Raw genomic sequence first — 23,151 nt, 5'->3', positions numbered from 1 at the left:
CTGGCCTTGATCATAGTGAGCATTTTGCTTTTAAACCTCTTTTCTAGTGCGAGGAAATGAAATGAAGAAGTCGATTTTACAGTTGATATAATGTGTCGTTTAATTGCAGAAATTATTCACTCAGGACACATTTTTGCTACATGATTTCTCACAGACCTGTGTGATTATTGAGATAATGGATGTGTTTGATAAAATGTAAAAGTGTTACATAATAAAGGCTGAGTAGAAAGTGCACACTCCGACCGTCATATTACATCTGCCAGAAGGTATTAAGACACATAATCAAACACACATGCTTGAGAGAAAAACAGAAGGCGTTCCTCGATTTCTCCCTGAGATCATACAAAAGCTTACATAAGACACCCAGTCACAAAAACACAAACAATAAAGCTCAAGAACTAAAAAAAAAAACTTCCTGCTCTGGAGGGCAGGGAGTCATGGATCCAGTGAAATAAAATCAGTTCTACAATGAATCACTGCTGTTGAGGTTGCACAGTTGTCAATGCCCCTGGAATGGAACCAGCGACCCCTGCTGGCTGATCATCTCTTGGCACCTGTTGCCTCCTGGTGGTGGACCCCTAGCATTGCATCCAGCGCGCCTTCTTGCTCAGTGGGTATCCTCTGTCGGCCCTAAGCATGTCATTCATGCGCCAATACTCGTCTCCCTTAAAGAAGAACACCTTTCCGTTTGTCCAGGTGAAGGCTGCATCTGGACTGGAGGGCACCCCCGAGAAGAGCATGGACAGCGGTTTTGGATAGTGGGATAAGTCATTGTACTTCAGCTCGTCCCATTGCCAGTGATCTGAACCCTGCACAGCATGCAGCAACGAGAGAGAGATGAGAAGACAAGGTTTATTTAGAACATTGGTAAAAACATAGATAAAGACTTTCTAAATATTTAGATTAGGAAGTTCCATTCAATTTATCTCTCGTTATTTTAAGACTTTTTCCAGAAAATGTGGAAGATAACAACAAGAAGTTAATAAAAATGAGCTGCAAGGTTACCATTAGAAAATAAATCTGTTTGGCAACTAAGTAGTATACTTTACTTATATGAAAAATGACAAACAATGAATATTAATTTTTTCAATGTAGTTATTCACATTATTTTATTCCGTTAGTTAGATGTTTATATTCTAATTCTTGATTCTTGTTTTTTTCTTCCTTTTTTGTATTTGGAAAAATTACACTTTTCATTCTAGTAAATATGAACTATGTACTGATAAATATTAACATATGCGGCTGAACTCAAGAAAAGGAAATAAAAAGACAAAACAAACAACAGAAGGTTTACAGAAGGGCAATACATATGAACACAGTAGTGTTCACATTCACAATGTGTTCTGCTGCTCATATTCTCATACCTTAATAAAGACCAGCTTCTTGTTCTTCTCCAGGTACAGGGCAGTATCAATACTGTGAGGGATCCTTTTGACATCTTTAGGGTAGCCCCAGTCAAGACTGAACTTGGTGTATCGCCACACTCTGCTGCCTGTGACCAGATTCAATACAACCATTTTTATCTGGACTCACAGAAGGTGAACACAAGACAGCAGGTTAAATAAGGACAACTACTGTACCTTTGAAAAAGTAGGTCTTGTTGGTTCTTGGAGAGTGTACAGCAGCATTCAGGTTTCCAGGAAGTGTGGTCCAAAGCTGAGTGATCTTGATTGGTGGGTTGTGTCCCAGATCAGAGATGGTCCATACATAATCACCACTAAATGCATAGGTTTTCCTCCATGGACCTGATTTAACAAACAGTGAGCTACTAAAACTGTTTGTGATACATTTGGTCAACATACTTTATATTATCCTAATACGTATAGTCTTTTCGTGATTGAATGGAACATATTGATATTCTGATGCCTATTTCAAAAGATTTCTATAATAACTTGTTAATAACTAGAAAAGTCCTAGCATGCTTTTCATTCTTGTCATTTTCCCGATCAGCCAAATTCGGTGATTATTTTGTGCTTAGGCAACTCGAGGTCTCGAGAACGGTACATTTCTCAGGAAAATGGAGTAAATAAAATGTATTGATGCATGACCACTGCTTCCATAACCTCACACATAAGGAGGTTGACAAGATCATGTGACTTGTCATGATTATTGCGGCCACTGTGGATAAACTGGTATTATGATGTTTTTATTCAGTGTGTTTAAGTCAAATGTAAAGTCAGGTTTGAGCAAAAAATATGGGTCTGCTCCTGGTATTACATGGAGAAAAGTCCCTCGTTTTACTCACCTAACATGATGGCATCCAGATCAGCAGTGCAGGGGTCAGGTATGGTCTCAGTCTCACGGCTGCTCTCTGTAGGAATCAGACTGTCCGTGTGTGTCGGGCCTGCTAAAGGGGTGGTCATGCGGTCGCCTGTTAAACAGAAATTTACAAAGTTTAAGGATACAATGACTTTTACTTGAAATAGTCTGGCTATCACACGATACCCCATGGGTTCAAAGGGTGATGAGGTGGAAAATACTGAATTTAAATTTAAATAAACTTAGTCTTTGTCATGTTAGAATTAAAGGTATTTTCAGATGATGTGGTACAGCAGAACTTTCTCATGACAAAGCATTGAAAAGCAAAAGTAAAAAAATTATAAACCTATTCAACCATGTCAGCATCAGAAACCCATAAACAATAAAAGATAAAGAATACATTAGTTTCTGATAGCACAACTGATGCAGGATTTAAAAGGGTGACAAAGATGACTATATATTAGTTTTGAAAATGCACACACAATCTATCAGTCACAAATATAAAAACCTCAAACATACCTTTGGGATATTTGAAATGCTCTCTCTTTAGATTTATCGATCTACATTAGCACTGTCAGCATTAACTAGTTAAACGCGATTCATTAAGGTCTGAAATTAATGCATTCATTTTTTCTAAATCAAGATTAATCGCATGCTATTTGGATAAGCCCCCGCATTGTCTCCCTGTAGTCACAGTGATGTGAAGAACGACGCTGCTGCATCCTTCAATTTGTCATATCAGTTGAGAAAAACTCTCAGCTCAGTTGACGAGTCAGAAGTAATATCCTCCTCATGACATCAAACATTTCACTTTTTACCATTCCTTTGAGCTGTTTTCATTTAGTTTCTGATCTGTAACCAGTTCCACTTGCTGTGGTTAAGTTAATGTTGTAACCTTTGAACTACCAGAGTCCTGACTGTTAGAAAAAAAATAAAAGCAGGTTTGAATTCAAATAGCAAGTTAAATATTATCAGCTTAAGAAAGCACAGAAATTCTAAGTAAAAGCCGAAATAACGGAATTTCAAACAAGTGATTAAAAATAGATTTAGAAAGAAAATAGAAAGATAAAAACCTTTAATCGTTTGACAGCCCTAATCTACATACCTTTATCAGTTATACCAACACGTAGGCCTATCTGAGAGAAGCTGATAACAGCCCGCTGCCAGGCTCTAATCACACACCCCATTACTACAAAATACAACACAATCAGCACTACACTGAATGGCCAGCTCTGAACTAAGATTGGCCTCCACTCACCGTATATTGCCTGGATGCCTTCGATGTCATCAAAATGCAGCCTAAAGTTCGCCTTGTACCCGTTGTAGACTGGAGACATCAGAGCTCTTCTATACTCAGAGTGAGAGAGGCCGAGGGCGTGTCCGATCTCATGGGTGGCAACAATGCGTAGATTAGAGCCATAATACGTCCCCTCAGTCCAGAACTCGTCGTCATCAAAGTGGACAATACCTGACTCTGGTAGCTCAGCGTGGGCCAGCACATGACCTGTACGAGGAGCAAATAAACAATTAAAGCTGCATTAGTTTGGGTTTCAAAGGTCAAAAAAATAAATCTAAAGAAAAAAAAAGAAGACTAACCAGGGCCATCAAACGGGACACCGCAGCCATCTCTCGTATGGAAGGAGATCTTAATGTCTGCTCGTCCAAAGCTGACCTCTCTAAAGGTCAAAGGAGTCACATCGCTCCAGTACTTGAATGCAGAGCGGATGGCTGTGTCCACGTCCGCCTTCTTCATGTCAGGTGTGTAGTTGTAGATGCGATATGTCAGACTCTTCTTTCTCCAACCAACTGGAAGAGAAGATGTGTTTTTTTTTCTTTCTGAGTCACCATACTAAATCTGTGGATCTCACTTAAGGTTTTCTAAGTTTGTCATTCAGACTACTTCAAGAGTTGTGTACAAAAACTACAAAAAAAGTAAAACCGCTTTAAACACTCCTTACATATAAAGCTCCAGTGTTAGGGGCCTTTCTGTGTAGAAATACATTCCAAAGTTAAGCTCAAGATCATGTGAGAATTCCCTTATCAAAAGCCCAAAGATAACCACTTTAATAAAAATTTCTCCTGTGCATTACTTTCTCAACTACAGCACAGTCTAAAATATTGCAATGAAAAAACGTTCGTTTGGACTTTATGTGACTGATACAGAATGAGGAAATTCCAATTTTTACTTTTTTACTTTAATTTTAAACTTTTCAATACAGAAGAAAATCTCTTACAATTTCAGAGCTTTAGGAGGTGATCTGTAATTGGTTAAGTTTAAAGTGGGGGAAAGAAAACACAAAAAACTGTAGCAATTTTCATGAAATAATAAAATGTTGTTTTAGGAGCGCTCTCCATAGAAAAACTCTCAGCTCAGTTGACGAGTCAGAAGTAATATCCTCCTCATGACATCAAACATTTCACTTTTTACCGTTCCTTTGAGCTGTTTTCATTTAGTTTCTGATCTGTAACCAGTTCCACTTGTTGTGGTTAAGTTAATGTTGTAACCTTTGAACTACCAGAGTCCTGACTGTTAGAAGAAAAAATAAAAGCAGGTTTGAATTCAAATAGCAAGTTTGAATAGCAAGCAGTATTCAGTCGGTCAGTTTGCTAATGGGAAAATCCAAAACCATAACATTTCATTATAGTTTATAGTGGTTGTGTTTTATCAGTAGAGCATAGTCTTTCTTATACTTAAAGTTTAACATTAAAACTCACAATATATTAGAAATATACTGGTCATTAATCTAGACCTTGAGAGATAAAAACACTTGAAATGTTATTCACAAAGCAGGACCGTTTGGTTGACAGTTTCTTCATAGAAAGTTTCATAACTGACATCAAATTGTATAGGAAGTAAAAACACAAACACCTTCACTAAGTTCAGATTCTGTTTCCTTGACTCACCATTCACTCTGTATCTATGATGCTTCTTGTTGAAGTTGTCCTCCATCCCACAGCGAGGCTCTCTCATCACAGTCAGAGTAGCTTCATCTATTTCTCCTGTAGGTGGCAGATCATTCGCTCTCTGGAAAACCCTGCAGACAAAAAAAAACAAAACTTTAACATCTGCAACTGGATTTTTAAAAACAAGGCGGGCTGCTCAAATCCTTCTCCTCTGTATATGTGGGAGTCCAAACAAACCCCATACAAACAAAGCATGTGCTTCAATTTAACTATTTCCCCCATATAATCAAATAAGTCTTCTTAACCTGAGAGCTTCTATGACCTGCTCGAGGTTTTCAGGGTCCTGTGCATCAGCGTAGTCAGTCAGGTAGCCATACTGCTTCAGGTAGGCCTGTGAGTGCATAGGCAGATAACAAAACTCTTTACACTTATTAAGCCTGATTTTTACATGAATTAATTATAGAAACAAAGTATCTTACAAAGCAAACCATCATCTTACCTTTGCTTCATTTAGTTCTGTCCACTGCACTGCTGCACAAAAGGCTCCACTGAGGTTAAGAAGAAGCAGCAGCAGGCACCCTGTGGTCGCCATGTTTAACTATGAATAAAAAGTTTTTTGTCAGAAATATCCCGGGCAGACGCTCAAAGTCTAAGGAGAGCTCAGAGAAGTCCCACAGCAGACTCTGTTTGTTCTCACAGCGCTGCAGCAGCTTTTAACTCGGCCCGGGGCACATGAGTCAGTCCTGTGGCTACGATGATCCACCTCTGAAGAATGAGGATGACACAAACAGCCAGCTGACCACAAGCCAACACGTCTGATGTGTACAGCTGCTCGCAGAGGACCAGCAGGGGTTTGCACAGTGGAAAACTCTACGGGGTTAAGGTACCGCGTAAACTTACTCATCCTGAACAAAACTATCCTGAGAACATTTAAATATTACTCTCTCAAAGTCAAAGCGTTCTTGTTGTTAAACCTGAATGTCCTACACTCCTACAGCATGTATTACATGTCATTATGTGTCCAAACTACCAGTCTCACCTGTTACAAATTACTCAAACACAACTTAATCCATTATTAGGCATATCCATGCTTGCAGGTAAAAAAAAGGAGAGATGAGACATAGGTTTGGAATGTAGTTATGGTATCAACAACAACATCTCATTTTGTGTTAAAAGGAAATGTAATCTAAAAAGTTTTAAGGCAGCAATCTTAAATTCATGTGAAAATATGAACGGCCCACTTAAGAGTCTGTTTATCATTTGTCCATTCTGGGCTGCTGTAGAAACATGGCGGTGCAACTTGATGGACTCTGTGGACAGAAACTGCTCCCATTCTAGATTTAAAGTGTTCTTTCAAAGGTGACACAATGATTCTTATTATCAGCTGATTATACACTTCTGAAAGAATAGAAACTGTACATACACCCTTTTAAGTCTCACACATGTATCCTTAGAATCTCTTTTAAGTTGTTGTTTTGGTTTCACAGGGCACAGTTATCCTGTATGTGGTTCAGTGTTAACACTATTGGTCAGTTGAAGCAGTTTTAGGCTTACAGCCAGAGACATCTGCTGCACAGGTCAGATAAGTAAGCTAGCTTTTGAAGTTGAGCATATAGCACCCCCCCACCCCACCCCACCCCCCTCCCCAAGTAATTGACGAAGACGATACTATGTGAGAGGGCTGTTTGTGAGCTTGTTGTTATGGTATGTTAGAAAGGCACGCTCAAATATATTGAACAAACAATTTTGTCTAAGCTATTTGGGGAGTAGTTGTTGTTTTTTTTTGGGGGGGGGGGGGGGGGGGTGTTCATGCCTTTATTCAGAAGAAGGGACAGTGGGGGGAAGTCATGCAGTTACTGGCCGAGGGTGCTCATGCATTAGTTGTAACTTTGTGGGGGAGTTTGGTGACGGTAACACCCATCATGAACTTTGCTTTCATGTTTTGTCTCTGAAAAATATATATATGTACTGTTCCGAAAACAAACGGGACACCTGAGAGTCATACTTTTATTAAATGATTTGCAGTTGTGTTGATTGCATATAAATCAACTAATTAACTCAAAGTGATGCAAAAGTCTCACCTATTCTATCGCCAGTTAAATGGGATTCCAGCAGTCTGGTATGTACAGGAGTGGTACAGATGGTACAGAAGCACGAGCTGACAAACAGCTGGTCTAAAGGTGTACATCTATTGACAATACCTTAGTCTAAATCATCTAGTAGGAAAGAGATACTTTTTGTTAAACTGTATATTATTGGGGAACTTAACACTTGAGACAGTGTCTGATGGGGTGTACGATTCTAGAGTCTGCTGTGGCCCTAGGCAAAAATCAATTAGGGGGCCCTCCAACCAGCGTTCATCACCACCATTTCTGCCAGTGTCCCGACACTTACTCATCTTCCTTTTTTCTCTCCTATAGACGGATAATTGCTCTTCACCTTTCTTTGTTGACTTTCATCAATGAAATTTGGTTTTCACAGCAATAAAGGGTGCAACGCTTTAAGTGGGCAATGAGAGTGAGTGCTGTCCAATGGGGCCCCCTTAGGGAGATTTCCTTCTGTCATTGCAAAATTTGCACATTTGGGCCACTGCTTTGGTTTAAGATTGTGAGAACCTGAGGGGCCTCCTTCTGGTCTGGGGCCCCAAGTAGTTGTCTGCCTTGCCTGTTGACAAGCAGCGCCTCTGGATAGAGCTACAGTGTTATTGGACTCTAAATTACCCATAATGCAAATTAGAGACCTCTTTTTTTGTTACTTTTCTATTTTCTTCGCAGAGTCCTCTAACAGATATTTTCTACACATTCCTCACTGTGTAACAACTTAGCATGCAGATAAATTAAACCACAGAGTTTGTATTCACCACCGGCATGACACAATTCTCTGTAGTAGCGCACGAAGGATGGAACAAAACCCGAGTCAGCTTTTTCTACTTCCTATCTATCGTATATGTAATATGTGACACAATCATTCTTACGGACATCAAATGAAGGAACTGAGAAAAGGAACAACTAATAAAAGGTCTAGTAAGGTCTAAATTTAGCTGAGGAGTAACCAGATATTCACACAGAAACATCTTAACTGACTATTGTACTGGGGTTGACGCCATGTTATCACGTTTCATAAACCAAGTGATCTCTAACATCTTACAAAATATGTTTTATTTGATCTATTTTGTGCAACTCTTCTTACCGCAGTTTTAGTCATTTGTGACTCAAAGATGGATCACAATGAAAAGCTTTAAACAAACATGATTACCAAACAACTTCCCAGCTAGGTCACTACCCTGGATTTACCAAAAAAAAAAACAATGAATACAATCCATCATGCACCAAAACCCCAACCTAAGCAAACTTATTGCATTCTGCTATTTCCGCAATCACTGTTTGTATTTACATGAAATGACAACTCATCTTTTATATTAATTCATCCTCCCTTCTTTCTTCCCGTCCATCTTCCTGCCAGCTGCTGCATGTTTGCTCATAGGATGCAGTCTGAGTCACTTCATATCCTGTTTCCACATTTAGGAATCACTGACTTAAAGCAGGACACGTTTAATGAAAACCTGCAGCCAAGTTTTTGTTACTCAAATGGATTTTGATGCTGAAGCATAAAAAAGCTAAATTCAGCAGATGACCCAACATATCATTAACAGTAACTGTTACGATATGCATTATCAATCACATATGCTGAAACTTTATTTTTTTTTCTTGCACTCTTAGAATTTAGAGCACCAACAAATTACTGCTCTATTCATTTAGCAAAAATCCAATTTCAGTGCATAAAATCATGTGGGAGCATAGAGAAATCTGGCTGCAGCTGTCCATTACTGTAAATCAGAAATGTCATCTTTTATCTCACCAAATTTGTACCATCCATTTTTATTTCATGACTCTTTCCTCCTTGTTGGTGAAAGATTAAGTCCTTAGAGCAGCTCCGGACAGTTTTAATACAGGGGGATAAGACACAAATGGTTATACAGTCCAAGGATCATATTGTAAAATGTTCCTCATGCATGTAAGTTCTCTATCTAATATATTAAGATCAGTGTGTGCAGAGTTATCCGTTAAACCAACAGAATCGTGTTAAATAAATATAGATGTTCAGAGACAAAGATGCATTGGTGTAAAATTAGATCTCTTTATTAACCATCTTTAAATATAAGTTACACATTTAAAGATATGCAACATATAACAGTGATGCTTGGCATGACATGAATTCAGCAGTTCTGAAATATTAGATTGTAGCAAAAAGAAAAGTTTTATTTTGGACAAGCTGAGCAATTCAAACCAGCTCTAAAAAGAAAAGATATTTAGTTGAACACACATTATTATTATCCTGCTCATTCTCTGTTTGTTAGGAGCCAAAATGCAACTCTTATTTACTCTTCTTCTTAAAAAGCACACATCGGGTCAAATCTGTGCTGGAGAGGAGCACTAAAGTTTGAGCTCAGTAATGTATGGTGGTGCACCATACCACGTTGAAACAGAAGGTCAAAAAACTACATTTCAGAAGGAAGGTTAACAGCTCAACTCTTAATTGCAAACTAAATAAAAACAAGCATTGATGATATAACCACTTACAGCTGCCCCTGATTATTTTCCTTGAAAAAGTGACTTTATTGTCTCCTGAAGAAGCAAAAGCCAAAGTTGTAGCTCAACAGATGCACCAAAGGTTTTAAACTTCAGAGTTCGCCAAACACTCCATTTCAGTCTAGTAGCCTTCATGTATAGTTATGACACTATAATAAATCTAATACTCATTTACACTTGAATGAGATTCGTACATTTGCTTAAAACAAGGTTTTAAATCAGGATGCATGTTTATAACACAGGTATTGGCACATTTCATTCTAAGTGAATCTTCATGAGATAAAACTGGTCGTGTTTTGGTTTTGTCTTTTACAGCCTTTAGCTTAGTTAGCGCTGAAAATACATTCAATCTCTCAGGCAGGGGCCCAAGTTTTGATGAATACTTAAAAAAAAAAAAAAAAAGATGCTGTATTTCTGGTCACACTTCAAAAGTCTCTATAAAACATTTTTCCCCCTCTGAGTGATATATTTAACAACTTCCACTCCAACCACTCTGTGTCAGTAACCTACCTTTGGATTCTGAATGTCGATCAATGCACCGAGTCTGTTCCTCGCTTTAATCCTCCCTGACCTTCACCTTCACTCTGTGCCAGGCGTTACTCAGCACGCCCCGCAGGTTCCAGATGGGAGAAACCGTGTCCGGCTGCATGTTGTAACTGTTGTCCACTGCTTTGCAAACTATCTCCAGCTCCTGAGCCTCTTGAGGAAGAGGAGCCGTCACTTCCCACAGCTTCCACGCCCACGCTTGTCCTGGTGGCGGCGAGGGTGCGGGTGCTTGTTCCTTCTCGCTGCTCCTCAGCTGGGCTACCTGCCACGTCTTTCCTCCATCCACAGAGACGTCCACACGCACCACCTCTCTTCCCCCACCACTCCAGGCGTAACCTTTAACCGTCACCTCCTCATCACTGCGATCCACAACAGCACCATCAGCTGGCATGGTTATCGCTGACTGGATAGGAAGCTCCTGGATGGCCGGAGCAGACTTGAAGTCCACCGTGTCCCAGTCGGTCCCGGGGGAGAAGCCCTTGTAGTCGTTCTGCTGCCAGTGGCTGTGGCTTTCCTCTGCACTCACTATGATCTTCCCCAGCCATTTAACATTACGTGCACCCACCGTGCCCGGTACGATGACACGTACAGGATAGCCATGATCAGCAGGGAGATCCTCACCGTTCATTTCATAAGCGAGGAGCACATCACCATCCTCACTAATGGCTTTGTTCAGGGGGATGGAAGCACCGTAGGTTGTCCCGGTAACGTCTTTGTCCAGTCCTTCAAACTGAACGTGACGCGCCCACTGAGAAACATCAGGATAATACCCAGCATCCATCAGAACATCCCTGAGCCTTGCACCGCTCCATGTAGCATTACTGATGGCAGCAATGCCCCAGTTCAGCCCTTTCACTTGCTTCACCTTGTTCATTTCAGAGCGGCGGTTTCCAGCGCACTGCAGCGTGGCCGTGATAGTGTGTTTCTTGAACTTAGTTTTCAGATCTTTTAAAGACAACGTCAGCACTCCCTCAGATAGTCCCTCCACCCGCAGCTGATAAGAATCCGGGTCTACCTGAGGAACAGGTAGGTGGTTTCTCTTGAAGAAGATAGCAGAAGGGGTAATGTAGCTGTCAGAGAGGATTTCAGGAGGCGGCTCAGCGTTGAAAGGCTTGAGGCTGTTGATTCTCAGGGCGGGGTGACGCACAGGATCAGAGGAATAGGGATCAGATGATTTAACAGTCTGCTGCTTCTTTTGGTCCTCTGCACTCAGCTCACCAACCTTCAGTAAAGCACAGACACAATGGGGTTTTTATGATCACAAAGGAAAATTTCAATTTTCTTTTGTTCATTTAAAAGGCCAAACAATAAAACTGTATTTTTTATAGGAAACATTTCAGTAAAAATATCAGTGAAGAGTTTACTCACTAGTAGGTGCCAGTATTTAGTCTACAACAGTTAGACTACATGCATAGTGAACAAAATAAATGTCATATTCATTCATTTCAGTTTGGTTTTCTCACATATACAGTAAATATTTCAGTTAGATTTATGTTAACTAGATCCTTATGGGGGAGGAGTTGCACCGGGTAATGTTGCTGAATTAGAGTACATTACAAGAAAGAACAAAAACTTAGAAACAAAGTGTGTAGTTGTTTTTGTTGTACTTACCACAGAAGTGGCTGAGATTTAAGTGTTTGTGTGAAATAAAGGTGAACAGTGTTGACAAATCTATGGCTAGTATGACAGGACAATGTTGAACCAAAGTGTGTGATGGATGTAAAAAGAAACAACAGAGAGCAATCATTGTAATGTGCATCTTTCTGTTTTTCTCTTTTATTTTATTATTTCTGTTTTATTTTTCAGGCAGAGTGTAACTCAGAGGTGCAGGGCTGTGCACACAGTGGGTGTGTTACACAGTTAAGTTACAAATGGAATTCAGTAATGATTGACACTAGGCAGTAGACAGACTTAAAATCTGCAGTATATTTCAATTTTAAACATCTACACATAAGATTGGCTACAATGTTTGATACATGCAGCCTATTCTTGTCAGCTATAGTTTTATTATTGTTTTTTATTTGGTTAGATATACAGTGAAACTCCTCCTTCATTTTATCTTATCACCATTAAGTGAAATTATCGATACAAACCGAAAGCCGCTCACCTTATACTCTGAGAGGATTTCCAGCACATGTTCCTGGTTGTGGACAGCGTACAACGCCCAAAAGGGTTCAAGAGCTCCTCCTGCCGCCAGCAAGATTTTTTCCCCACCAGGGTGCATGGCCACGAACTCTGTGATGTCATAGACTCCACCTTTGTAGGTGACCCACACACCATCTTCCAGAGAGCGGTGACTGTTGACCTCCTCTTGGGTGAAGATGGGAGGAGTTGAGATCTTCTCTATGGTCTGCAAACTGGTGGAGTCTGACTGTTCAGCCTGCAGCGGAGAGAGGAGACATCTGTTTGGTGATCGATAAAAAGAGAGGAACACTAATCAAAGCCATATTGTCCAACTATTCGTGATGATAGTGAAGATAGAGATTGTATAAAACAATTTTGAAATGAACTGACTTCTTCAGAATAATACTAAAGAGGCAAGCGAACTGATTATAATCTCATACAATCTCTGACAGGCAGCAAAATATAACAATGACACACAAATGTGACATTAAAGCTAAAAGCTGCAGATATTCTCCCTGTTGTGAAAGGACTAAACCGTTGCTGCTAAGCAAGAACAGAATCAGAAGGTTTTCAGATGGCTTTAGTTTGTCAAACAGTAATATGTTTCTGAACTCTTAAAGACTTTTGAACACTCTTTGAAATGTTTCATATAATGATAGTTCTGTTACCTCCACTACTACTACTATACTACTTGTTTCACTTCACCAATAAAAGCAGCTGCAGCCTGCTGACCAGACATTCTGCAGTATCACTGTGTTAATCATTCACACTAGGTCAAGCAGCAGCTGGGCTGGTTAGTCTTTGTTCGCTGTGCATGTGACAGCTTGATGGATCAGTTAACACCATTTCAAATGTTTTCCATTATTGTAGAAGACAAATGACATGTCTGTTGCAATTCAAAATGTTTTAAAGAAATACTTAGGAGTTGTAAATAACTTTACAGCTTAAGTTTTTGAATTTAAGACTTAATAAAACAAAACAAATAGTACAACCATGAATATGAGTCATTTATAAAGCCGTTGACACATTTTTATTTCTTGTCAGTTTTGGGAGCAGATGTCCCAATTGGTCATTGAAATCCTGTTTTAAACTTCCTAATTTCTTTTCTCAGAAGTTAAACATTGAGCTCATAATGTGTTTGCACCTTGAGTCACATGACATGTGCATATTAAATCTACAAACGAGCTGACTTTGTGAACACTGTCCTAACAGTAAAGAGCTAAAAGACCATAAAAGGGTGTAACTAAGAGTAAACAAATGTGTAACTAGGCTGAGAATACATTTGATCTTAAACAATCTTTATTTTATCTGAAAGATTTAAAATACGAGTGACCATTTTAAGTTGGCCAAAGTAAAGTAAATGCCTCCATATTTGTTCATTATAAAACGGTTAAAATACATGTTTTACTGCAATAATATAAACTTGGAACTTTAAAAACAAATGAAAGATCATTTCATTCTTCATTTGTCCATGGTCCTGACCTGGTGGTGGTGGAGGCCGTAGGCCAGAACAGCACCTGTCCCAGCTAGCAGTCCTGCCAGAGCATGTCTCCACCTGGGCCTGTGTGCATGTCTGTACGATCTCTGCTCCTCACTGCTACCGCTGCTCCAAAGGCGAACAGCACATGATGCAACTGCAGGTCCTACTGGATTCCTTTGAAATTGAAAAGAAAAAAAAAAATGCACAACACATTTAACACAAATTTTTCCGAAAGATGTCACAAATGAAATATTATCAAATGTGAATAAAAAATGTTACATCGATGAAAATAATTTGTCAGATTACGTCATTAAGAAAATTGCTTAATTTAAAAATATAAATTTAATTGTTTAAAAATCAGCTTCAATTATATAATTAAGGGTAATCATTTCACAAACACCTCTTGCTGGGTGAAGATTAGATTCATTTTAACTAGACTGTTAGTATCGGGTCAAGTAAAGACCAGTGATGTGAAAAGACCATTTGATAACAGTGCGTTACCTTTGAGTGTTGAGCGGGCCAAATCGAGTTAGGCTGCGACAGCGTCTGAGAAGCAGCATTGCACTGATGATCTGAGATGACAAAAAAGTATTATCAGGAAAACTACACATGGCATCTAGCGTGATTTATATGAACAACATAATGAAGTTCCATCTGTACCAAAAGTTGTTCCAAGAGCAATTTTCAGTGGGTCGTGAATGTGTGCCTTGCAGAAGAAAAGGTGTCAAAAAGTCGATAAGGTGCTTCTTACACATATTTGTTTTCTTCTGTTTCTTTGTTCCGTCACATGTTTTGTACTGCACAATTTTTCATTTAATAAATCTGATTGGTTGAATAATATTAGAAATTTGGGTCACAGTTTCTCATTAAGGAGTTGGTGGTGGGTCCTCAGGATAGACCAGATGAGTCTATTTAACACAATTTTCATTTTGTTGAGCAGACTGTGAATGAACATGAACAGTGGCACGTTTAATTAAACCCCGACCAGCAGTTTATCCATGAAAACGACTGTTGGGCAGTTTAATAGGGAAGTGGTATATCTATAAATAAACAGAAAACAATGCCTGTCGTGTGTTACTGTTAGCCTGTGATGCCCAACAAACTTCTCATACAGGATGCAATGATGAGTACAATAACTGTCACTTTGCTAATAAAAATAGAGTGAAAGATGAACTGAAATGTATGACTGAGTGTGAGGGAAGTGGCATGTCTATATAGAACAGTTCTACATTCAAAGACTGTAAATATGACGGCTTCATTATCTGCTTTCTACTCAAGCATCAGGCCTGCATGATCAGCAAGAATGTGTAATCAAAATGGTAATTATATTTCTATTATTGCAAAGGCGACGCAATGTGCATTAAATAAACCTATATTATTCTGACTAGGTAAAATAACTCCAAATAGCAGAAGTGCTGTTCTCAGCCAGCATTGCAGTCAACCTCATAGATCGTACACAACAAACTGACACCCTTTCATATGAGGGTACCTGACAGCTAATTAGGGCTGTAAGGTCAAAGGTCAGATTATGTCGTTAACAAAAATGACAGTCCTAAACGATGTGGACCCATACCAAGAATTGTAAATCCAATATGTTGCAGCACCTTTTCAAAGAAGAGCAGCAGTTCCTTATCATGCTCTCTACAAGTTGCCACATACTGCACCAGCTATCGTACCTCCATTTGACTTTTGTCTTCATAACGTTGGCTTTGCGCTCCACTTGACAATTCTCCACAGTCTGCAGTGGCAGGCAGTTGAATGATTTGTGTGCACGTCAGTCTTAATTATGAACAGAAAATGTCCATTGTAGAGATGTAACTCAATAGAACATTTGATCCCTTATAATGACGGCAAGTACTCACATGACATCTCGTAACAAGTTATTTTTTAGCAGTTAACATGTCGTCTAAAAACAAATCTTCGCTCCTCTGATTATTTCACTTGAGTCCCTAATGACTTATGATTTAGCTCAAAGTTGGGGATCACTGCTCATGAACAATAAATAAATATGGCTTTTTTTTTTATTTTTATGGCTGGAAATAATCCAGCCATAACAAAAACATTTCCCATTTAGATTACTCTCTACTTTTCTCACATCTCTAAGCCTTCAGCAGATTATGCCTGTGACAATATGCCAAAATTTCGTGTTTAAACATTTGAACAAACAAGACCAATGTGCAAACTGTATAATAAAAGACCTGTATGAGTGATGTGTAAGGACACAGTGAGCCTAACATACAAACAAATAGGCTTATCTATGCATGATGTCAGCAAGGATCACCATACCTGCTTTCTCTTTTTACAGCTAACATGTGTTCCTTTTAAAAAGACCTAATTTAAACTCCTCCTAAACCGACCAACCAGCAGTCTCTTCAATCTTCTAAAACAGCCAACCAGCTCAGGGGGAGTGAACAGATGACGACTGAGGGGGGGGGGGGGGGGGGGGGAATACTGTCACTGAAATAGAGATAGTAAACAACACCATTGTTGAAAAAGCATGGTGAAAAGAATAATGATAAGTGACAGATTAAACAAGACAGCACGAGCAGTAGCTCTTTATTAATCGCTTACAACTCTGTTATCACCCTGAGCAGAGGTCATTATGATTGCGCTGGGTTAACTTCAACCAGCTTCCACAGTAGCCAGAGTGCTTTAACTAAAAGGGTCAGAGGGTCAAATGTTTGACTACTACTTTTATTAAAGCTACACTTTTGATGAGGGGAAACAATTGGTATCTCAGTGAAATTGATGAAACCATGTTTTAGCCGACTGCATGTTCTGTTAACAAAGAAAGTCATAGTAAGACCTGCACGGGGGGGGGGGGGGGGGGGGGGGGGGGGGGTTCAAAGTTTAAAGCAGTCATTGGAGGCAGCAAGAGTTGTTCTTAAATGAGGTACTTAATTTTTAAAGGATATAATGATCATGACTTTTTTTTTTTTTTTTTTTTTTTAAAGACAGGCATCCCACCTAATCGGATTTTTTTCTGCCTTTTTCCTTTTGTCCAACCCGTTAGTTTCACATTGCTTCATGTTTTAACGAATAGACTAGAAAGTGCTTTAGAGCAATGGGAAGTTGGACTTCCTAAATTGTAAGTGAGTCAGGAGGTGTGTGTGTGTGTGTGTGTGTGTGTGTGTGTGTGTGTGTGTGTGTGTGTGTGTGTGTGTGTGTGTGTGTGTGTGTGTAAATGTAAAGAGTTAAAAGGAAGTACCTTTAAGCATACAAAAAACAAAATAGCTTTTCATGAATTCCAGTTAAATTATTGACCTACCTGGTGAAAGTTAAAGGTTATTTGTCCGTACACACTTTTTAAAAACTGTTGGATTAACATGTTCAGCCTCTGAGGGAAACTCAACAATTAAATGGCATCTTTAGATACTTCTTGTTAGCCACACTCAGCGCAGCTCCAAAGTAAACACCTTTATTTACATTACTTAAATAGCAAAACGTATCGCCTTTGTGGCTTTACGTTAGATTAAACAAAATGAAACTTTGTTCTGCAAGTTTAAATACGTCATTAAAGGCTGTTATCACCATCACCATTATCATCATCATCCTCAAGGCTAACTTAGTAAGCTAACATTCAAATAAGCTAGCCTGTGACTGATAGCCATCCTTCACTTCACACAGACATTATCACATGTCTAGACACAGAGGATAATTCAAAGTAAGAGTCTGCTACTTCATCTAATATAAACCAAAATACTCACTTCTGTGTTGTTGGTCCCCTGCTTGAACTCAGAAACTCCCACGATTTATGAAACAAATACGTTGCACAACTCCGAGCACCGAGCGAGTTACGTTCAAGACAACTAGCGTTTCATTTACCTCTGCTTCCTGTTTAAAACCCTCACAGCCGTCTCTTCAGACCAGGCGATGATAATATCGCCTGTTCATAAAAAAGTGTCAATTTTTATGTCATTTTGAAATAAATGTTTGAATGAGCTGTGCTGCAATGAAACAATGTATGGATAATAAACATTGGCTTCTCAAACGCAACACAATAGTTGTCTTGGCAGTGTTACCACTCTCTGCGCCTGCAGTCTCTGCTAATATTTTCTTCTAACTAGGCCTAATTAATTGATTAATGTTAATGATATTAGGAAAGCCTTACAGATTAGGTATAAACCACGTAGAACAACTTCAGGGTTGCCAGCAGTGTTGCCAGATCTCGCGAGAGAAACAAGCAACCAGCTCTATGGAAACAAGCCCAAAACAAGCGACCTGGCTCCTCAAATAAATAAAAATCTTTTGTAGTGCGTTTTTAAAAAAAAAAAATATATATATTATTATACCAAAAAAATAAACGATGCAACATAATACTCGAAAAATGAGCTGACAAGCATGCATGTGTGGCGCATTGACAAAAAAAAAAAAAAAAAAAAAAAGATACAAAACCACTTACTAAATATTAATCTAACCTCTGATCCCAGACGGTCAAACGTCTGGCATCCTTCAAAACAGCAGCGATATCCCTGTAGCTGAATCACAGACCAAAGAGTTTCTGCTTTTATTTAGTTCAAATTATCAGATTCAAAAAGATGAATCCACCAGCCGAATCTCTCCTCAAATACGATCGTCCAGTTTTGATCAGGAAAAGCACTGACAGAAAATCACCAAAGGTAAGTTTAGTAACACCAGCCGAGTTTAGTCGACGTTTAGTGGTCAAAGTTAGGCATGATGGAGAAAATAGTTTTGACCGTACAGATATTCCTGCTATAATGGCTGCTGTTTCTATGTTTTTTTTTTACCAACATCTTTCAATCCCCAAAGCTTTTTAAAGTTATTAAATGATGATGAATATACTGTATCATGTATTTCAGGCAAAGAAAGTTGATTCATTGTGTAACATGAAATACTTTTCACAACAGGGGCGCCCTTTAAAAGTGAGTCCACAGCAGGTGGGGGAATGGTCTACCCCTGTTCCACCACCTCCAAAATCCAAACCCACCTCTACTGACACCACCAAGCAGGAAGATGAGGAGATCCTAAACGCCATCCTTCCACCCAGGTACAGTTGCATCCATCTACAGTGTGTCATTCATTAAGTTCAGTCCACTCAGTTTATCTAAACTTCTGTTATTGCAGGGAATGGACTGAAGGAACCCAGCTGTGGGTGCAGAAAGTGTCCAGTGCACCTTGTACAAGAACAGATGTTATTGACCTAGAGGAGCTCCTGGACACAAAGCTGTACCAAAGGCAGGCCAGACAGACAGGAATCTGCCCTGTCTGCAGGGAGCTCTATTCTCAGTGCTTTGGTGAGAAGGAGGCTCTGATATTTGTGATCATTATTGTGTTGACAAGGATTGAGGATCAAAGAACAAGAATTTGAACCAGTTTTTTGTGTACACATGGCTTAAATTTCATTGCCATACAGCTTTCTTCTGAAGCATTTTGTATACCACTGAAAGCACATTTTACTCATTTTCTGTTTCTTTAAGATGAGCTCATCAGACAGGTGACCATCAGGTGTGCTGAGAGCGGCCAGCTGCTCTCGCGGGTCAGAGATGAGATTCAAATGACTATTCCTGTCTGCCAGACTCTGTATGAAAGCGGTGTGGCCTTTGGTATGAGGAAAGCCCTTCAGTCAGAGCAGGGAAAGGTTGACATGGAGAAAAAATAAGGACATTCACTTTTTTGTTATATTTAGCAACAATAGATAGCATACAAATGTGGAATGTTTGCCAATATTGGCATCCACCGATAGAGAATATACAGTATTTGCCACTGAAGGAATAACTATCGAATGCTATTCGGTTTAGTATCCAGCAGAGGGCAGCATTCCTCTAAAATAATGTTTGGTCTTAACATCACTGATCCTGCATTTTAATAAACTTCAAACACCTAGATTACTGATCTTGACGATGAGAAACTGGAGCTGAAGAAGCAACTGAACGAACTCAAGTCTCAATGTGATGCCATTGAAAAACAAGACACTGAAAGCGGACAGATTGAAGAAAAGATGCACGAGGAAGAGATCCAGTTCCTCAAGAGAAGCAACCTGGAGCTCAAGGTGACGTTTCAAGACTTCATACCACAGAAATATATCTTCCCCCTGCACTTGTTCCTGTAGTGGATGTGGTTATGATGTTAATATTCTTATTTTGTTTTCCTCTTTAGACCCAACTGCAAATGATCCTCACACCAAAGAAGTAACACCACCATCAATAACAGAGTGGCCGTTTGACTGCACACAATGTGACATTTTTCTTGTTTCTAAATATCTATCAAAGTAAATTCCCCACAGTGTAATCAGAAAGAGTTTCATTTATTCCAACAGCATGACATGACAAGTACAGCTCAAGTATTGTACACATCTCTTGAACATCAAGAGAGCATCACACATGTTTATGATGAATGAAAAGTCATTCAAACACAGTTCTTGGTTAAAGGGGAGAAAAAGTTGAGAAGGCAGTTCAGGATAAGGCATCAAGTGGCTACTTGATAAAACCCTTTATACACACCTGTTATAAGTTCACCGTATTTCAACTCCTTGATTCCATTAATATGTCATTTTTTGCCTTGACTGTCATATTTGTCAATAGTGTAATGAAAAATGCGCTCCAGGTACCATTTCTAAGTAGATTTACTGTTCTTGAGTACTTTGTTTTTCTCCTCCAATTTGACAGGGTTCTCCCAAGTTAAGGAATTACATCTAGGGGTGTTTAAAAATACTCTTGATAAAAACCTGATAATAACTGTTGATAGAACTTCACAGAAAGTGAAATCAAAGCTGAATCTTTAAAAAAAAAATGTTTTATTGGTATCCTGATAAGTTGTTGAATTTTTCATGCAATAATATCAGTCAGTCTCTCAAAATGTGGGAATTCAGATCTTCTGGTAAAAATGAATAATACTGCAAATAAAATAATTCAGAGGTTTGGACCATTGTTTAGATATGTTTCATTGTATTTGAATTTTAACAAGCAGAAAATAAAAATATATAAACCTCAGTAGATTAATTAACCAAAAAAATCATTGATAATAAACCGTTCAACAGTTAACAGTTAAATGACAAATGGTTATCAAAATGATATTAAAGTATATAAAGGAAAGGCTTTTTTTTTTTTTTTTTAAACAAGCAATACTTTTATTTTACTGGTAATACACAAGTACTCTAACTGAGTTGACATTTGTAATGGGCTCTTATCTGTACTTAACTAAAAGAACTCAAATCTCATCCAACAGGGGTGCTAGCTTGTTTTTACAAATGGCCTCTGTAAACACTTTGATTTAAACTGATACTTCCACAAACTTTTGAAACACTTTGGCTCTTATTAGTAAGACTGTTTTTCTTACATTATGTAAATGTCTGTCCGAGCTGTTCAAGATGCTTGAATGGTTTAAGATGGTGGAGAAGTTGACAGGGACTTTCCCCACTCCAGGAATATTCCCTAATGAGTTGTCATTCTCTTAAAAACACCCTGGGGGGAAACATAGCTGCATTATTTCTGCATAAGATAGCAGCAGTGATACAACCACATAAAGTGAGGAGGGTAGGGTGTCCGTCCCACTTCTGGATGAGGACAAACATAATGCAGACACCAGGAAGCAGAAGAGAGAGTAAGGAGAGGACAGTTGCAGGTGCTGTGGTCCAGTCAAGAAGGAGAGACACGTGACAGCTGGCTTGTCACACAATGACTTATTCTTCAACCAAAACACACACACACACACACACACACACACACACACACACACACACACACACACACACACACACACACACACACACACACACACACACACACACACACCAGTGAGCACTGTACAACTGGCATGTCTTTAGTCAGCATGTGAACTAAATTAAACAGTTAACTCCCAACACTTCATTGCTTACACAACAACTTGTTATAATCCATGACAAGTAGAACAAAAAACAACTTTAATAGATGTACCATGTTTGAGTACATTATAGTTTCGCTGTCAATCATTGCAACGACTTAAGTCATTTTGAAACAGTAGCAGTGTTAATAGATTAAGTCATTTGCATGAGGCCTGTTTCTGGACATTTTTTTTGTCTTGATGGATATCAATGTTGATGAATATAATCTTTTGTATAGCTATTTTTGCCTTCACATCAGCTCAGTGCTGGATGTGTTCACGACAGAGAACATGCTTTACTCAGGCGCAAAAGCACGAGCCATGTATCAGGCATCCAGGTGCCTTAAATAAGCTCACCTGATTAGTGAGCCTGCATTCAAGGGCTCTAAGTTTGATGTTGTCTACCACACAATTAAGCATATGTAAGTTGCCATGTAGTTATTTGTTTTAATCTGTTTTGAGCTAAATTAAATAAGAACAACACGTTTCTCAAATCCTATCGTACTCCAAAAAACATTTCCCTAGCTCTCTGTCTCTTATATTTAAACTCTGAGTAAAACTATGCACTTCAATATACATGCCAAACATGCATAGGGGAAGATGAAAGTTCCCTGCAAGTTTACATAGATCAACAGATAAGGAATTATCTTGTATTAAATACAGAGGCCCATCTGGCTTGAGATTGTTGTTCTGCATTAAACGATTTGTTGAGGTAAAGAAAAATATTATTGCTGACTGGAATCTTTGGTCGGCAAGAATAGGTGCCGGGAATTATTGCATAATTACAATAGGTAGAACAGTTTTCTTGTTTCTTAAAAATTAGGACTATATTTTCCTTAAGACCCTGTTTGTGGCCAGTGTTGATGTAGCCTACTGTACCTCTCCCCTGTAACTCAGGGTTTCCCTTGTTAAAGTTTGGCCAGTGTGAGCCGTGCCATGTTGGTGAAAACACACGTTGAGTAGGTTTGTTTCTTCTTTGTTTCACAGTCACTTGACTGTACGGTCTGTGATTTTATAACAATATGTTTTTGCACACATTTAAATGAGTATTTACAGTAAAGCTATGTTTCTGGAATATGTTAATGATTAGTGAATATAGTTTTCTGAGTTATGTGTTGTGTTTTCTTCTTGCCTTGCTGCCCTCTGTTACCTTTATGAACATCATGTTGAGCATTTAAATATTTTCAGACAAAACAATCCCATAAGCTCAAAGGTGAGGGGCAGATCTGTGTGACATTTCCACACATAGAGAGCCAGCATTCCAGTGGCAGTCAGACTTTACACATACACACCTTAAACACATATTGGTTTAAGAGGAATGCTGTGCAGTTACATTAAATCTGTTCATGTCAAAGCTGTACATTTCATAAATGATTGTGCTGAAAAGATATACATTTTCCCTTAGCTGAATGTTTATCCCTTTGGGACCGC

At 38.9% G+C, this 23,151-nt stretch overlaps 3 protein-coding genes across 5 annotated transcripts; 1 reads left to right on the top strand and 2 right to left on the bottom strand.

The window, feature by feature from the left end:
• Nucleotides 1–74: 74 nt before the first annotated feature.
• On the bottom strand, nt 75–10,402 carry mmp19 (matrix metallopeptidase 19). Of its 2 annotated transcripts, none has more exons than XM_061042718.1 (10): nt 10,263–10,402; nt 5,663–5,761; nt 5,469–5,554; nt 5,164–5,294; nt 3,856–4,065; nt 3,518–3,763; nt 2,246–2,371; nt 1,581–1,745; nt 1,365–1,492; nt 75–809 (listed from the first exon to the last, which is right to left on the bottom strand). In XM_061042718.1, exons 2-10 carry the CDS (start codon nt 5,753–5,755, stop codon nt 579–581), a joined length of 1,416 nt encoding a protein of 471 aa, XP_060898701.1. In that variant the 5' UTR covers nt 5,756–5,761; nt 10,263–10,402; the 3' UTR covers nt 75–578. The 2 variants fall into 2 exon arrangements, with proteins under 2 accessions (XP_060898701.1, XP_060898700.1); XM_061042717.1 differs by lacking the exon at nt 10,263–10,402 and adding an exon at nt 9,022–9,062.
• On the bottom strand, nt 9,756–17,992 carry suox (sulfite oxidase). Its single transcript, XM_061042716.1, has 5 exons — nt 17,610–17,992; nt 14,404–14,474; nt 13,905–14,076; nt 12,406–12,678; nt 9,756–11,520 (listed from the first exon to the last, which is right to left on the bottom strand). Exons 2-5 carry the CDS (start codon nt 14,460–14,462, stop codon nt 10,309–10,311), a joined length of 1,716 nt encoding a protein of 571 aa, XP_060898699.1. The 5' UTR covers nt 14,463–14,474; nt 17,610–17,992; the 3' UTR covers nt 9,756–10,308.
• Nucleotides 17,993–18,371: 379 nt separating this feature from the next.
• On the top strand, nt 18,372–20,158 carry LOC132977321 (axonemal dynein light intermediate polypeptide 1-like). Of its 2 annotated transcripts, XM_061041855.1 has the most exons (6): nt 18,372–18,521; nt 18,771–18,910; nt 18,988–19,157; nt 19,341–19,517; nt 19,746–19,912; nt 20,020–20,158. In XM_061041855.1, the coding sequence occupies exons 1-6, from the start codon at nt 18,441–18,443 to the stop codon at nt 20,053–20,055; spliced, it is 771 nt and encodes a 256-aa protein (XP_060897838.1). In that variant the 5' UTR covers nt 18,372–18,440; the 3' UTR covers nt 20,056–20,158. The 2 variants fall into 2 exon arrangements, with proteins under 2 accessions (XP_060897838.1, XP_060897837.1); XM_061041854.1 differs by having other exon boundaries at nt 19,746–20,158.
• Nucleotides 20,159–23,151: the final 2,993 nt, after the last annotated feature.

This window comes from Labrus mixtus, chromosome 7 (genome assembly GCF_963584025.1).
Source record: "Labrus mixtus chromosome 7, fLabMix1.1, whole genome shotgun sequence".
Taxonomy (NCBI): Eukaryota; Metazoa; Chordata; class Actinopteri; order Labriformes; family Labridae; genus Labrus; species Labrus mixtus.
This window is presented reverse-complemented; position numbering and strand designations above follow the sequence as displayed.

Bases quoted from the DNA above. Each gene is read 5' to 3' on its own strand.
- mmp19 (XM_061042717.1), bottom strand. The intron at 5,295-5,468 runs GTTAAGAAGACT...TTTTGTCTGCAG, and splicing joins CAGGTCATAGAAGCTCTCAG to GGTTTTCCAGAGAGCGAATG. The intron at 1,493-1,580 runs GTACAGTAGTTG...ATCTGGTCACAG, and splicing joins CAAGACCTACTTTTTCAAAG to GCAGCAGAGTGTGGCGATAC.
- suox (XM_061042716.1), bottom strand. From the start codon at position 14,462: ATGCTGCTTCTCAGACGCTGTCGCAGCCTAACTCGATTTGGCCCGCTC. The intron at 14,077-14,403 runs GTAACGCACTGT...TCAATTTCAAAG, and splicing joins GGCCCGCTCAACACTCAAAG to GAATCCAGTAGGACCTGCAG. The intron at 12,679-13,904 runs GTCAGGACCATG...TCTCCGCTGCAG, and splicing joins ACGGCCTCCACCACCACCAG to GCTGAACAGTCAGACTCCAC.
- LOC132977321 (XM_061041854.1), top strand. From the start codon at position 18,441: ATGAATCCACCAGCCGAATCTCTCCTCAAATACGATCGTCCAGTTTTG. The intron at 19,158-19,340 runs GTGAGAAGGAGG...TGTTTCTTTAAG, and splicing joins GCTCTATTCTCAGTGCTTTG to ATGAGCTCATCAGACAGGTG. The intron at 19,518-19,745 runs AATAAGGACATT...CTTCAAACACCT, and splicing joins AAAGGTTGACATGGAGAAAA to AGATTACTGATCTTGACGAT.